Source organism: Mustela nigripes, chromosome 16 (genome assembly GCF_022355385.1).
Source record: "Mustela nigripes isolate SB6536 chromosome 16, MUSNIG.SB6536, whole genome shotgun sequence".
Taxonomy (NCBI): Eukaryota; Metazoa; Chordata; class Mammalia; order Carnivora; family Mustelidae; genus Mustela; species Mustela nigripes.
The window spans coordinates 53,889,970-53,906,988 of NC_081572.1; the positions used below are offsets into that span (position 1 = coordinate 53,889,970).

A 17,019-nucleotide genomic window follows, 5' to 3' on the forward strand; every position below is an offset into this window, starting at 1 on the left:
GGACAGAGGGATGGTGGAGGTAAGGAAGGTGGGAATGCTATATTAGAAGGTGGGATCATATGCGGAATAAAGTGCCCCTCCCCCAAGATGTCCGCGTCCAAATCCCTGGGACCTATGAATATGTCACTTCACATGGTCTTAGGGATTGCGTCTTGCCCCTCCCTATCCAAATTCATATGCGGAAGCCCTAAACCCCAGTGGCATGTATTTCCTTTGGGAAATATTAGGTGTAGATGAGATCAGGGGAGTGAGCCCTGCCAATGGGACTCTCTTGGCAACAAGAGAACTAGAGAGCTCACCCTTCTGCACCCCTAACTCTCTTCTTTCTTTCTCTTTCCATCTACAGCCATGATATTCCCCGTGTCGTGTGTCTAATTATTCCACCCAAAGTTGTGGATGAAATTCAGCTGACCTTAAAGGAGGGAGATTATCCTGAATAAGCCCAGTGGAATCACGAAATTCTTATATGTGCAAATGAGAGAGAGACTTGAAATTGTTACACTGTTGCTTTGGCAGAAGGCAGAAGCGACCATGAAGCAAGGGACCCAGGCTCCTCTAGGACCTAAAAGTCAAGAAAACAGATTCTTTGGAGTCTTCAAAAGGAGCACAGCTGTGCTAACACCTCGATTTTAGCTCCGTGAGACTCTTCTCAGACTTCTGACCTCCGTAACTAGAAGATAATACATATGCGCTGTTTCAAGCCACTAATCTTGTGGTAATTTGCTACAGGAGGCGGATACCACTGTTGCTGAGAAAGTAATTAGTGGCAAAGAAAGAATTAGTTCAGCTAGGAGCGGTTTGTAACGGACGCCCGGAGTGAAAATCAGCCCTACGCTTCCTTCTATTCTGCTTGCATCCAGGAGAAATTCCTGAAAGATCTTGATAGAACAAGTTTCCCCAAATTTTAAAAATAACCTCCTGGTCTTTTTCGATAGCAAGATGGAATTGAGTAGTTAAGATATTTGCACTCAAGAAGACTTCACAGGAAAAAGTAGTCTTCCTTGAAATAGTGAAGCAACGCATGCGCACATGAACAATTACCTTAGATTATTGTGTTAATTACGAAGATGACAGGTGTGATTCATTGATTCCTTCAAGAAATATGTATTGAACACCTACTGTATGTCCAGATCCCTGAGAACACAACAGTCGCAAAACGTCACGATAATGGTTTTATGAAGTTTGTCGTTTTCAAATATTACAAAAATACTCAAGGCCATTCCCTTGGGGGGAAAAAAACAAATCTTAGGGCTGGAAGCAATTGCAGATTAAACTAGTACAACAGAGTCAGCCACTGCCTCTCCAGTTCCTGCTTTGCATGTGCTCTGGGTTCTTTTGGCCGCGATCCCAAGTCTGGGAGTCCTTGCACTTGAGCACCAATCAGCCTGTTTGCTGAGCCCCCTCACTGCCCCTGCCCCCCACCCCCACCCCCAGAGCAGAAAGCCCAGAGAGAAGCTCCCATGTTCTTTCTCTGGCTTCCACCCCAGGTGACCCAGCACTCATGTTCCTGGCACCCCCTCCTCATTCCAAGTCTCCTCTTTCGTGCCTAACATGTGAGTTTTGCATTTTGAGGCATCGTTGGGCATCCAAAACCTCGAGAGCTTGATGGCGTAGTGGGGGGCCGGCACAGAGAGTTGGTCAAAGGTTGCTCAGTTTGAAGGTAGGGTTGCCAGAGAAAATACAGAATGGCTAGTTCATTTTGGATTTTCAGATAACAGTATGTCCCTAATTTGGCAATATGCTAAAAAATTATTCATTGTTTATCTAAAATTCAAATCCAACGGGGCATCTTGTGTTATACTTATTAAATCTGACAGCCCTAAATTTGTGGGGAAAGGAGGCAAGATCATGGGTTTGCCTTTGCGTGGACTGTTTGAGTCAGAAGAGGGGACGAAAAAGCCAAAGAAATATAGCCGTTCTCTTGAAGGGAGTCCATGAATGGATCTCTCTCTCCTCTTTTGATTCTTTGTGCATTGTGTGTGTTTGTATGTGTGTATGTGTGTGTGTGTACCCACAGGTCGGAGTCTGAGGTGTGTTGACACAAGGATTATGATATTGATGGTCACGGGTGACAGAGATACTGGTCACAGATATTGACAAAACAAGTGAGAATTTTTAGAAGGTAAAAAAGTGATCAGTCTAAAAGTAATACTACTTACTGCATTTATAGAAACTACCATTTATGTCCAACAGCTACACAGCCCCATCACAATTTTGTTTGCTCCCAGTTTTTGTGCGTCTTCATAAAACCATAAAATGTTATGAAAGGGTCTGCAGGATCACCTAATCCAAATCTGACATTTAAAGGTTAAGTAACCGAGACTCAGAGAGAGGAAGTGACCAACCAGGGATCGTGCCCTGTCATAACAATATTTTTCGAGGGCTTACCACGTACCAGGCATTTTTAAAATGCTCTGCTTTTATCATCACATTTAATCCTTGCAACCGCCATATAAACAACCGTTATTCGGATAAAGCAAATTGCGGCAGAGAGAATTATGACATTTATCTAAGGTCAAGGTTATACAGTTGGAAAATAGAGATGCCTGCAAAACACCCAGCTAGTTTGGCTCCAGATTCGCACACTCAACCATGAAACCCCACAGCCTCTCAAGTAAGAGAAGTTTATATCATTAAATATGTTAAAACATGCAAAATATCCCAGTTTACTGCTCCAGATTCGCACACTCAACCATGAAACCCCACAGCCTCTCAAGTAAGAGGAGTTTATATCATTAAATATGTTAAAACATGCAAAATATCCCAGTTTACTGCTCCAGTAGCAGGATTTTGTCCTTAATAACAAGGACACATGAGCATAGTTTACAGGAAGCTGGTTGGCATATGCTCACTTATAAACAAGCCCACAAACATGGGACGTTTTGCTGTGATCAGAGAACAATTTAGTTACAATTATTTTTTGAAATAATTTTAATTAGACACATCACGCCAAGGTATACCAGCAAACCCAACACCGTCAGTGGGACAGAGTTTTACGAATTTACATTAGGAGTAGCGCCTGAAAGCAAAGAAGAAAAAAGCAAATGGAGCAGAAATGAAAGCAGAGAAGAGGCTTTCCCAGTCATTGTTAAACACAGAAGAAAGGATGTTCTCTTAGGAAGAGGCAGGCCCTCTTTGCTATCAGGCTGCCTACCCAAGGTCTGAGCTGGTACAGCCAGCCAGACTTGATGTCATTCTATCCAGGAAGAATCATCGAGGTCTGCAACATGACATTTATTTGGTTTCACATGCTGCTTGTTTTTTGTGTGTGTGTGTGTGTGTCTTTCAGGAGATTATCAGCCCCTTGTATCTCCAGTCACCAAAGTGCTTTGTCCATTTCTAGCCCCCAGTTGGGCTGTTTCTCAAAGCTGGAGAATTAAGCATGCCTATATCTGTGTTGATATCATGTCTTCCCCAAGCTACCCTTTCCTGTGATGCAAAAGTCTGTCCAAGCTTAGCAGAAAAGAAAAGAAAAAAGGAAAAAAGAAAGAGAGAGAGAAAGAGAGAGAGACAAAAGAGAAAAAAAAAAAGGAAGAAAAAGAAAAAGAAAGCGAGTAGGCAACTGGAATTCTCAGAAGCTCTAGGCTCTACCTGGGAGACTCCAGGACTCCACTAACCCGCTAAATCAGTAATTAGGAATTCCCTCTCCTCCGCTTTCCCCAAGGAAGGATTCCTTGATGAGTTCCCTAAGACTGTTGTGCAGTGCTCCTACCAAGTACTTCAACTCCTTTTAGAGACAAACCAGCCCCTCCCCTGCCCCTTCCATGGACAGAGCCAGGGTGCATCCCAAAATGAGCTTAGCTTCTTGCAAAAACCAATCTGCATCTTCTCTTCTTCAGAAAGGTGGCAGTGTTGCCCTGCCGTTTTGACCACATTACACAGCAGAGGCAAGGTCTCTAGCGGATTAACAGGCCAACCAGCGCACCTCGCCAGGGAAAGGAGAGGAAGGACCTCATCCGCCGTGGAACCCAACGCCTGGCAGGTTCACCCCGGAGCCTCGGCGCACCGAGGCTCGCGGCCACGGAAACTCTTGAATGGTCATCTCCCTTCAGCAGTACAGAGCCTTAGAAAACCCCCAACAGACCCCACCGATTATCTAAGAGCCAGAAGCCTCTAAGGAACTCCCAGATGACCCTTAACTTTCCGACACCCATTTTTGAAACACGAATCCCAAGCGAAAACACTTGGTGGTCCCATTTAGCAGAGCTGCGGAGAATCATCGTAAACGAGGCCGGCATCCTACCATCGGCCACCTGTTACCGGGAACGTTCACATAGAAGTTCTCAAAGTAATCCACCTTCTAAGTAGGAATTCTGCCATTTATTGAGTGGTTTGTCGCCGCTTTATAAAACCAATATTACACACAGCGCTGTTGAGAAAGAACTTCAGGGGGCGAGCATCTCCCTGTCTAAACGTGGGGACCCACATGTTGATACCTTCCTTGGGCGCCTAGACCAACACTTCATGGCGAGCGGCTGGACTTCCCCACTGTCCCTTCCACTCACCTTCACTCCGCGTCCTCTCTGAGAAGTTTCTGTATGCGCCACTAACACAGAAATTTTGGGGGGAAAATTCTCCATTTATAAATATCAGATGGTTTGGGAAAAAATATTTGTGGCACTGGACTTTTTTTTTTCCTACAGTGATGTCATCCTAAATACTTGGTGTGCTCCAAATTTGCTATTTTTACTTCCCCCAAGTGACTTTTTTGGGAAATACATTTGTTTGGATTAGCTACATTTTAAGTGACCCTGTATCTATTAATACACAGCGTCAGGTTCATCTTCTCAGCAGTTACAACTGATATTATGTAGCTCTCCAACTTGAAATCCCTTATTTGTTCATTTTCAAAGTCCTTCCTTTCTGATGGACCCCTCCAAAATTTCTATTCACAGATACAGAAAAAAAAAAAATGAAATAAAAACAAACAAAAATCACATCCAACATTTCAAAGCACTGAAAACGGAAGACATTTGAGTTTCCCGCCCCCCCCCTCCCCAAACCCCAAAGTCAAATAAAAGTCTTCACTTTCAAAAATGTGCTTTGGCGGGGGACAAAGTGGAAGGAGCCACGGCCGGCTTTGGAACACTGGTTGGGAAGCAGTTGTGAGCTGCAGAAGAGGAAAGTTAACAAGAAATGCTAAGCGACTTAGCCCTACCTGATCTGAATTTGCTCCTAATCAGCAAAGAATGCTCAGACCCCAGGAGTGTCATGTTGAGCCTCAACGAGCCGCTGGTCCCTTGGCCAGACGCCCCCTGTTTTCCACCAGGAACGGGCTCCCGGGAGCCCAGCGGAGCGCCGCTAACAACCCAGAACGCATCCAACTCTCCGGGAGCGCCCCTGGGTGGGAGGACCGCGGCGGCCGGCGGCCGAGACTGGTGTCCCCAGGCAGCCGGCGGCTCCCCCCTCGCTGCGCGGGGCTAACTGACTCCTAGCCGGCGGGACCCTCCTCCTGCGCCGAGTCCGGCCGGCCGCGGCGGCATCCCAGGCGTGCCCGGCTGATGTCATAGACTGCCAGCGACCGCGGAGTATCGCCACCACGCCTTTATGAAGGGCTCAAGTTTGCCACCCGATACTTTTTTACTCCTGACAGCAGCTCAGCCAATCAGGCGCGGCGAGCCCCGGCCGGCGGCCGCCCGGGGGGAGCGGCGGGAGCGGGGTCCCGGCCGGCGGCGGGTGGGCGGTGCGCGGGGGCGCAGGGGCTGCGCGGGGGTGGGTGAGAGCCTCCCGCGGCGCAGGAAGCGCGCGCGCGCGCGCGCACGCGGGGAACCCAGCGGGGCTCCGGACCCAGCGCGCTCCCACCTTCTCTCCGCGTTCCCGGGCCTCGGGGGCGCAGGCAGAGCCGAGCGGCCGCGGGGAAAGGGAAAAGCTTTTCATTTTCCGGGGTGGATGCGCGGATCCGGCCCGGGGACGCAAGGCCCTCCGTCTCGGGGAAGACACAGCAGCGGAACCGACGTGGGGGCAGGAGCGTGGGACTCAAGGAGGGAGGGTCTCAGGAGCGGGGGAGGGGGTCAGAGCTGGGGTCGGGCTTAGCTTGCAAAGGCTCTAGGCTTTTCCTACGCGTGAGTCCCTCCTTCGGGGAAAAGTCTATTCTGAAGCCCCAACGGAGTTACTGGACGTCTAGAATGTGCCAGGGGTTATAAGCTCTACCTGATCTGAATTGGCTCCTCATCACCAAAGAAGGCTCATCGGGGAGTGCAACAGGCTCTGCTCTCAAGAAGCTCACTCAGTAGGTGATGGCACTGAAAATAAAACCGAAACTGTACCTACATGATGTTGGGTTAAGTTGATTTATAACCTTCTACACGCATGGGCCCCAGATCTCCTGGATCACATACGTAATTGCTTAGGACTCAGGAGAACGCAACCCTTAAAAGGTTAGGGGGTGACAGGTGAAGACCTGATAGGACAAGCTCCTGGGACAACTTCTGGTGTCCTGAGTTCAGACCTCTGCTGGAATGCTCTGATCCTTGACTCCATGCATTTGCATCAGACCAGTCCTTTGTGCACAAGTCTCCTGAGCAAGGAAGGCCCCTGCCTGGTTCAGAAGGGAGGCAAAGCTATCCCAGCCGTGTTCCCATTGGGAACCGCATCCTGGCCGCGAGAGGGGGTCCAGGCAGGTGGAAGGTACTGGAGCATCTCAGTGACCATGTTCCATTTCCACACAGTACACAGTGTGTTACTTTCCTAGTTCTGCAGTAACAAAATACTGCGAGTTCTGTGGATCAAAATGATACAAATTTATTACCTTGCAGTTCTGGAGGTCAGAAGTCTGAAATGGGTTCTCACAAGCTAAGATCGAGGTACGGTCAGACCTACGGTCCCTTCTGGAGGATCTGGGGGAGAACGGTTTCCTACCCCTGTTCCAGCTTCTCGAGACCAACCACGCTCTTTGGCTGGTGGTGCCTTTCTCCCATCTTCAGAGCCAGCAGCGGTGCACACTAGCCCTTACCCATCCGGTGACTCAGATCTCCCAACCCCCACTTCTGCCTCCCTCTTCCTTGCTTTTAGGATGCTTGTGATTACATTGGGCCCCCCTGGATAAATCTGATTGCAAGGTCAGCTGATTGCCAACCTTAATTCCTTAATTAATGGTACCTTCATTCCCCCTTTGCCGTGGAGTGTAACAAATCCCTAGGATTGAGACGTGAGCAGTGGGGAGGGGAGACATTATTCTTCCGACACAGAGTGACCCCCTTCCTCCTCCTAGCGTTCCTGTCCTCAGTCAAGCCCCAGGCTCCTGGTCTTCAGTGGAAAGAGGTCAAGAGGCTGGGGTTTGGGAACCCAGGACCCGGGAGCCTGGAGGAATGCCAGTGACTTCGAGCTGCCTGTGGTCGGGGAAGAGATCAGTGACATAGGGAATGTTGCAAGGTGATCCGAGTAGAGAAAAAACACATTAAAACGAAAACAAAAACAAAAGCCCCAAACAGATTTTTTTCCTGAGGGCCGTAGGGCTGCGAAGAGGTCCACGCAACTTGGCAGAGAATTCTTTTTCAGCGAAAGTTGTTCATGAAAACAGCTGGAGCCAGCATTGAAAGTAAGGGTCTGCGTGACCTAGGGGAGTTGGACAGGAGCGCATTGTTTTCCCTAAGCTGGTCTGACAGTGTGTGTGTGTGTGTGTGTGTGTGTGTGTGTGTGTGTGTGTAGGGGAGCTTGGTTTCTTTTTTGAGTGAGTTTGGGAAATGCTAGTCACCAAAATGTCAATTTTCCCATCGCAGCCCAGAGTTGCTGACGTCTGCCCGCTGAGATTTATGTCCCCTACGGTGTGGACTATCTCTGGATATAAATATGCTCTAATGCAAGCTCATCCTTCCTCCTCCTCCCTGGGCAAGCATTTTTTTTTCCTTTAAAGAAAGAAGTTTGGAGAGGCTGTTCCCGAGGGGAAAAGATCTCCAAGCAGTTATGAGAGCAGCAACGGGATGCCACCAAACTCTGTCCTACTATTTGACATCTTGATGGCCTTTGTCCCATATACCATGCGACCCTGGGACTTCTGTCCCAAGCCTGTGATGTAAGGTGGAGGAGGGAAATGAGCTGCCTGTGTCGGGTGGCTCTTCATCCGACTCTGAGCTCCCTCTGTGACCTGCAGTGAGTTATTGAAGTCTCCCAAGATGGCAACTTCCAGTAACATGACGTTGGAAATATTTACTTCTAGAAAGGTAGGCAAGTTTAAATGAGGTAGGACATTGTGAGTGACCTGAACAATCCTCCACGGCGTGTTTTGTGTTTTAGGTCCCTCTCTTTACCCTCCCCTGACCTCTGATCATTCTTGATGATTCCAAGCAATCCCGAATCCCTGTGCTACGGCTTTCCTTTAGTTCACCAAGGGTTATCTATGACTGGGTAACAAAGTACCACAAGTGTAGCAGCTTAACACAGCCCACATGCTTGCTATCTCACAGTTTCTGTGGATCAGGACTCTGGGCAAGTTTAGCTGGCCGGGCTTAGGAGTTCGTGGGGCTGCCGTCGAGGCAATGGCGGGGTTGTGGCCTCCTCAAAGGCCCAGCATCCTCTTTCAAGCTCACGGGCTGAGTAGAATCCAGCTCCTTGCAGCTCGAGAGCACAGCATAGCTTGCTCCATCCAAGCCAACAGGAGAATTTCTCTTTCACAAAAGACCCTTTTAAAGGACTCCTCTGATTAGGCCAGACCCACCCAAGATAATCTCCCTTTTAATGAACTCAAAGTCATATCATTAAGGAAACGTCATGGTATCTGCAAAACTCCTTGCCTTTGGCCAGATCACAGAACCTAATCGTGGCCATGTCATCTGTCACATTCAAGGGCCCCTCCCGTGCTGAAGGAGAGACGGTTATTCAAGGGTGGGTGTAACTTGCTGAGACTCTGCCCTTCACAGCTGGGGTCCTGGGCCTGCAGCCAGCTGGGAGTGTTGAGTCTGGAAGCGTGAGTCCACCGCCCAGCTCAGGGTGGTCAACTTGAACCCCAACCCTGTGTGGACCTCCTTATGGGGCCACCTGGGGACAGGGGCTGGGTTGCAGGGCACAAGTGAGCAAAGGGACAGGTCACACATGTGGACCTCAGGACCTCCAGTTCTCTTAGCACAATCCCTCCACCACCCTAAGGTCATCCCTGTCCTCTTGGACCTCATCGTCTCCTTGTCCTCAGTGCCTGTCCCTGGTATCATCTGCTCTCTGTTTCCTCTTCTATTCTTTCACATGTCTGATGAGCAACTTGAGGGGAACATTTCTGCCTCTTTCATCCATCCATTCAAAGTGTGTGTAGGGGTCCATGCAAGACACTTTGGCGATGGTGCTGGTTAGACATACACCTTACAGGCGGGTTTGCACATTCCCATGATTCGACCAGTGATCGAAGAGAATGTGTTGGGGAGACGGGTGTCTGCAGCAGACCCGACACACAGGACTGGTCCAAATGGGGCAGAGAGGACCTATAGCCTGGGCTGACCACAGCCGGACAGAAACTTATTGCCATTCCCTCCGGATATGCAAACAAACTGAAAACCCAGGGCAAGACGTTCCATGTATTGGTTTCTAAAGATGTGAGTGACTAGTAGTAATTTCAAAAAACAAAAAACAAACAAAAAATACCAACTCTTAAAACACAGTGCAAGCCAACCAGGGGCCGATTCAGGATGGGGGACCTGAGCCTTATATATCTGGGTCAGGGTGGGGCGCTTTAAAAAAATGAGTGCCAAATCAGAAAGGGGATGGTTCATAAAAGTGTGGCTTTTGACCAAAATTGAGAAATGGAATCACAACTATGACTGTAGCATGGAAGACTCATATCTTTCCGTCAACTGACCAGAAATGGAAATGCAGAAACGCTTCCTACTTGCATCCTGGCTTCCCTTCCGACCTGGAACTCTCTAGAATTCACAGCTATTCCCAGCACCCCCAGGGCCGGCGTCAGTGGGAGGAAGGACCCTGAAGCAGAAGCTTCATTAACCTCATGGTAAATCCATCTCTGGGGCCAATAAAACATGTCTCCAAGCCGAATGAGGCCCATATGCTTCTGCCAAGAAAATCTGGTCTCTAAGAGGCTCCGTGACCCCAGGAACAAGAGTGAAATTCATGCTACCAAGTTACCAATTTAAGAAATTACCTGCTTAAGGAATATAGCCTCAGCCTGTCAATTTTGTTTCAGTTTCAATTCCAGAAGTATTTATTAACTGCGAACTGTGTTCTAGCCCTGCGGGGGCTATAAAATAACACAGCCATGATCCTGGACCTTCAGGGGCTAAGGATACAGAGGCCAGGTATTCCCCAACCCCCAGCGCATCAGAAATCCAACATCATTATTATGCTATCATTGGAATGAAATCTCCGATGGAACTCATGAGGAGTGCCCTATGAATATAACCTGTTTTCTTTCATGAAAGTGAACGGAGAAGGACTTCTGCCTAAGTTAAACAAAGGCTTTAAGTTAAACAAAGGTAAAGAAAGTAGTTTCAGTTGGAAGTTATCCGTCACAGCTCCTCGCTCCCCTGCCTGCCAGCAGTGTTTCTCACCCTGTCCCCCTCTCTTAGCCTGTCTCCATCCTTGCTCATGCCTAAGGAAAGGGAATGCAATTCGATCATTCTGGTTTAAAGCCACTGAGCTGGGCCACGTTCACTAGAGGGCAGGGTCACTGCGTTAAGAAGACGTGCCTCCCTGTATTGCCTCTTCTTAGGCTGCTTCCTGGTTGCTGTTACTGTCAAGAGGGCGGGGAGAAGCGCAGATCAGAAGCAAAAAAATGTGCATTCTGACATGTGTTGGTATTTCTTCAGCTAGTTTGCACTGGATTTATGCAATGACTGTGTCCTTGGGGGCGCAGGGTATAGCCAAGAGGCTCGTTGCGTGGCTGTGACTTGCTTGCCCTAAAGAATATGGAAGTTTGGGACGCCTGGGTGGCTCAGTTGGTTAAGCAGCTGTCTTCGGCTCAGGTCATGATCCCAGCGTCCTGGGATCGAGTCCCACATCGGGCTCCTTGCTCCGCAGGGAGCCTGCTTCTCCCTCTGACTCTGCCTTCCACTCTGTCTGCCTGTGCTCGCTCTCACTCTCTCTCTTACAAATAAATAAATAAAATCTTAAAAAAAAAAAAAGAATTTGGAAGTTTGAGGTGCGTGTTGCACAGAGCGGGGCTCATGGTTGTCCTTCACGAGTGGATAGATGGAATTTTTTTCATGCCAATTCTTCAGGCCCCCTCCATTTTTACCCTGTACTTGGAGGGCATATGATGATGAATAACCTTTGTCTAGGGGGTTAGGCATTGTTTCCTTTCTCTCAAAACTCTTGCCAAATCTGTATGTCAGCCTGAAATTGTTTCTTTACATCCTAGACCCATAGATGGGTCTACGTTCTAGACCAGATGCTTTCTACACTAGACTTTACAAAAAGAGCCCATATGTCCATCGACAGGTGAATGGATAAAGAAGGTGTGTGGGGGGCACCTGGGTGGCTCAATGGGTTAAGCCGCTGCCTTCGGCTCAGGTCATGATCTCAGGGTCCCAAGATCGAGTCCCGCATTGGGCTCTCTACTCAGCGGGGAGCCTGCTTCCTCCTCTCTCTCTCTCTGCCTGCCTCTCTGCCTACTTGTGATCTCTCTCTGTCAAATAAATAAATAAAATCTTTAAAAAAAAAGAAGGTGTGTGGTGTGTGTGTATATATATATATAATATATATATATATATAAAATTATTACTCAGCCATCAAAAGATGAAATCTTACCACTTAGAACGACGTGGATGGAACTAGAGGGTCTTATGCTAAGCGAAATAAGTCAGTCGGAGAAAGACAATTTTCATATAATCTCACTCATATGTGGAATTCAGGAAATGAAACAGATGAACATGGGGAAGGGAGGGAAAAATAAAATAAGATGAAATCAGAGAAGAAGACAAACCATAAAAGACTCTTAAGTCTAGGGATCAAACTGAGGGTTGCTGGAGGGTTGGTGGGTCGGGGAATGGGATAACCGGGTGATGGACCTTAAGCAGGACATGTGATGTAATGAGCACTGGGTGTTATGTAAGACTGAGGAATCACTGAATTCTATCTCTGAAACTAGTATTACACTATATGTTAATTAATGGATTACAAAAAAAAAAAAAAAAACAAAACACCAACAGGTACAAAACCTAAACTTACTGCTCCCTCTCGCCAAGTTTCCCTACAAAACCCATCTCTTCTCCTGCCCTTTCTATTGAATGAACGGGCAAAGTATTCACTTCATGTCTGGCTTGGGAGCTAGCCCGCCATCCACCCCTGCATTCTGTCCATCAACAACCTGCCGCCGTGCCGCATCCATTCTTCCGAATTCCTCTGGAATCTACCCCTTTAATTTGTTCCTGATGCCTCTTCCTTACTTCCAGGCCTCCTTGCTTTTCTCCCGGTTTGTTCCAAGTGTCTCTTGAGTGGTCTCCAGGCTACCAATCTTTCCCAGCTCCAGCCGGTTTTCTGTGATGTCATCAAAGTATGTACTAGCGATGACAAAGAGTTTTGCAAACCTGGAGGCCCTTCTCGGTTTTTCTTTTCCGAAGATGCTTCTTTTTACCAGAATGCCTTCTTTTTCTTGGTCTCCACACATCCTCCTTCCAACTTCACAACCCAAGTTGTGACCGTATTCAGACCCAAGTTGTGACCGTATTCAGAAAGCCCTCCTTGACAGCTCAGGCAGAGGATATTAAGGCCTCCTTGCTTTGCTACTCTGGTATCTTGCATGCAATTTTGTTATTGCATTTGTCAGGGAGGCTTATCCATTACTTTTTAACACAAAAATCCTTCTACGAGTTTACGAGCCCCTGGGGGACAGAAACATTGTTTTCATTCATACCCATAACGCACTATCTATTTTCCCTTTTAATTTTATGTTGCTAGTTCTCTGCATGACTCATCTTGTAATAAACTGCCCTTTGATATAACTTCTGATTGAATTATATATAGACTAGTTTTTCTGTTATTTTTTTTAACCTTCTCTTCTGCAAAGAGTTTATAAACTTCTCAAAGGCCGTGGCTACATCTTACTATTCTTTATATTTACCAAGATGTCTTATACGGTGGCTTTCAAAGAGCAGAGAGTGGGTGAGCTGATGCCTGGGAGGTAGGGACTGTTTTGCTCTGATTCACTCCATTCACGCTTTCCAGAGATGATGAAACCCCTTCTGGTTCATTTGGTCTGATCTGGGAGCTTTGCTTTTTCTTCAAAACTTTTTTTTTTCCCCCTTCCCTTGGCAACTGGTCACATTCTGTTTTCCTAACTCCCCACTTTGCTCCGCTTCCCTGCCATCTCCCCCGCTCCCCAGAAAACAGAATGGAAGCCCATAAATCCCCGACCTGCTTCGGATGACCTGACAAGTCCTGTGTGCCTCGCCTCCTTAACCTGGGCCGCCTATTATGGCTAAGGAATGGTGAAGCACTACCCAGTGTGGGCTGGGTATGGGAGGGGCACGCAGTACTATTCAGTGAGCCACAATCATTCCAGAGGTTTCCAAACCTCTTCTTTAACTCATCGCATGTCTCCAGGGCTGTGAATAAGGAAGGAGAGTTCTGGGGTCGGTGGGGGCACTGTGTGGAAAGGTTATTTCCATCCATCTGAAAACACCATGGCCCACTCAGGGAGTTAGAACAGGTTAATTAAAACTGACATCTGACTATTAAAATTAGGACATTCCAAGTCAGAATGCCCAAAAAGGGAAAATTCCAAGTGCTATTAAAACCAGCTATGATAACAGTAAAGAACACTCAGGATGGAAGCCTTGTTAACCAACAATACCCTTGCTTGCTCATCTCAGGAACCCGGTGTCCAGTAAAAAGAAATTAAAAAACCATTCATGGGGTGCCTGGGTGGCTCAGTGGGTTAAGTACCTGCCTTCGGCTCAGGTCATAATCCTGGGGTTCTAGGATCGAGCCCCACACTGGGCTCCCTGCTAAATGGGGAGTCGTCTTCTTCTCTCTCTCTCTCCCCCTACTTGTTCTCTCTCTCAAATAAGTAAATAAAATACTTTTTAAAAATCATTCATTTTAGCCAAGGGCCAAGCACTGAATGCTTCTGCAGCAAAATTCCTTTTTATGACTATTAAGTTGAACGGATATGTCAGTTTCATAGAAACTGACCCCGGCATCTCTCAGGAGATGTGTTAGGACAGGAGTTGCAACCCTAAACATGACTCTTCTTGCAAGCTTTCTTTCCTTTTCTTTCTTTCTTTCTTTCTTTTTTTTTTTTTTCAAAGTAAATCAAGACAATCTTTTTTAAAATCGCAGCTCTGGATTCGCAGCAAAACTGAAAGGAAGGCCCAGAGATTGCCCATACACCGCCCCCGCCGACACACACCCCGCGGAGAGGTCCGTTTGTAGCAGCTGACAGACCAACGCTGACACATCGGAACAGACACAATCCAGAGTTTACATTAGAGCTTGCTTCTGGTGTTGTGCGCTCCACGGTTTTGGAGGAACGTGTGACGGCGCAGAGTACGCACCGTGACAGTATCCTAGAAGAAGCGTCGCTGCCCTAAAAAATTCTCTGTGCTGCCCTGGCTCGCCACCCTCCCCCTCCCGGAAGATCTTCCTGTTTCACAACTGCACTACTTTTCTGCTTCAATTCATAGGGACTGGTGCCATCTTGAAGCCCTTTTGCGTGTATTTGTGATCCTCCTAGTCCCCCTGTAAGGTACTGAAGACGCTTTTTTTTTTTTGGGGGGGGGGACGGCTGGAGTAGTGGACTTCGAAGAGAGGAGCACTGAGTCACCGAGCTTGTTCCCCAGGTAGAAGATCAGGTCTTCTGGGCGACTCCTCTTTTTAGAGCCTTTTTAAGCCTCTTTCTTTCCAGTTGATTCAGAAGCCTGCTCCCGTTTCCCTCTCTGGGTATATACGTGCCCTGCATTTGACAGGTGGGTTGTTGGGTTTTTTGGTTTGTTTTTGTTTTTGTTTTTGAATTCCTCTGGGTGGTCAGTTTTCACGTCAGGAGAAATTTAAATGTCTCTATGTTGCTTCCTGGTTCATGCAGTATCTTCTTATGGCATGTTGCCAATTCCGACTTTTCCTCTGCAAAATTCTTTATTAGGAACTGACCCTGGTGCTGACCCATCCCATTAAAACAACAAACAAACAAACAAAACAAAACAAACCCCCCCCCCCACACACACACAAACCAGGATTTTGTTACATTATCATGGAAAGCTAAAGAATGGTAACTGTGTGTTTAAGGCTTTCCAGTCTTGAGGCTGGAGTTATCTTCCAGCATGCCTGACAGAAAATTTGCAAGGAGGAGCCTAGAAGAGTCAGTAGAATTTATGGGTCTCCTGATGGGTTGGGTTCAGAAAGGAGTTTATTGGAACATGGGGCTGTCGGCAGTATAATTCTTCCTTTGCATATAGGGACAGTGGTAGCATGGTGGCTAATTATGGTAAAGGATGTGGTTTCTGGAGTCAGATGCCTACGTGTAATTCTGGGGCTCTACTACTTATTAGCTGGGTGACCTCAGGCAAGTCATTCAACCTCTCCATTCTTTGTGTCTCAGTTTCCTTGTCTACAAGATGAGGATATCCAGATCATAAATTTATGGAGAGGATTCAACAGATAGATATGTATAAAGCTCTTAGGACAAAGCCTGGCATGTGGGAAGCTCCCCTCAAAAAGGAGAGCCATGATGATGGCCCTAATGATGGTGGTGGGACATGCCTCAAACAACCCACTTACAGGCAAAGGTAGGGTGCAGACAAGCTCATCATGTATTTTGAAGTGCTCTTCCAATGCTACATAGTAGCATCTGTGAATGGTGACCCTTTGGGAATTTTTTTTTTTTTTTTTTCCTGTGGTAGAAAGGTCCAGAGCAATTCCAAAGCAGTGGCAAGGTCAGCATTCTGGAAACAGCCACCAGGGACCAGAAACCAGACTGCCCTTGCAAGAAATCAGTGCCTCCTTCTGGATGGGTGTGGTACTGCAGGTGGGGGAGGGCCCCCCCCCCCCCCACTTGCCGTTTTGCACTGGGGGACATCTGAGGTTTTTTTGTAGAGATTCCACTGGAAATATAAATGACAATGATCCTTCCTTAAGTTAATTGTAATAATGGAAACAATGATACTCAGTTTTAATATCTTTTTTTTTAAGATTTTATTTATTTATTTGAGAGAGAATGACAGTGAGAGAGAGCATGAGCGAGGAGAAGGTGAGAGGGAGAAGCAGATTCCCCTGGAGCTGGGGACCCGATGCAGGACTTAATCCCAGGACTCAGGGACCATGACCTGAGCCGAAGGCAGTTGCTTAACCGACTGAGCCACCCAGGTGCCCAATGATACTTAGTTTTAAGTTTTGTTTTTGTCTTACTTTTTTTTTTTTTTTTTAAGATTCATTCATTTATTAGAGGGGAGAGAGAGAATGCTCGAGCAAGGGTGGGGGGCAGAGGGAGAGATCCCAAGCAGACTCCCCACTGAGCGTGGAGCCCAGTGCAGGGTTCAATCTCAGGACTCTGGGATCATGACCTGAGCCAAACGAAGAGTCAGATATTTAGATGACTGAGCCACCAAGGTGCCCTTTAAAAAGGTGCCCTTTTTGGCCCTACTTAAAAAGGAAAACCAAAAGCTGGAGACTAATACCTACTTGGGTAGAACTTTCAGAACTTAGAACTAATGTTCCTAAAAAGTTCTGTGTCCTCTTCTTTTTTTACTGTTTTCGCTGTATTTGGGTTTGCTGACGGGCAATTTTGAAGACAGACACACTATTGTGCCTGCCAGAAAATAGAGCCACATGTTCAATGTTGATAGACCTAACCTATCATCAGAAAGTTTGGTGAATCTGGGCTACGACATACTTACTCAAACGTATGTATTTATACGTAGGTACAAATACATAACAGCATTGGCTAACATCAAGTGAATTCCAGGGATGTGAATGGTTTTGTTATCACATTTAACCCACACACTAGCCTTGGGAAGTAGTACAAGTTTATTACCATTTTACAGATAGGGAAACGGAGATTCAGAAAGTGTCCCATCCTTCAATAAGGGGCTCTACCCCAGGTGCCATATCTCAGAGACACCCGTCCCCCCTGCTCCACCTTGCTTTGGA

At 47.2% G+C, this 17,019-nt stretch overlaps 1 protein-coding gene across 1 annotated transcript in view; it reads right to left on the bottom strand.

Moving 5' to 3' along the window:
* The window catches only part of MYOCD (myocardin), a 95,506-nt gene extending 90,025 nt beyond the window's left edge, over nt 1-5,481 (bottom strand). Inside the window, exon 1 of the mRNA XM_059378496.1 lies at nt 5,159-5,481. Coding sequence (XP_059234479.1) covers nt 5,159-5,213 — 55 coding nt within the window. The 5' untranslated portion in view covers nt 5,214-5,481. The remainder of the gene's footprint in view (nt 1-5,158) is intronic.
* Nucleotides 5,482-17,019: the final 11,538 nt, after the last annotated feature.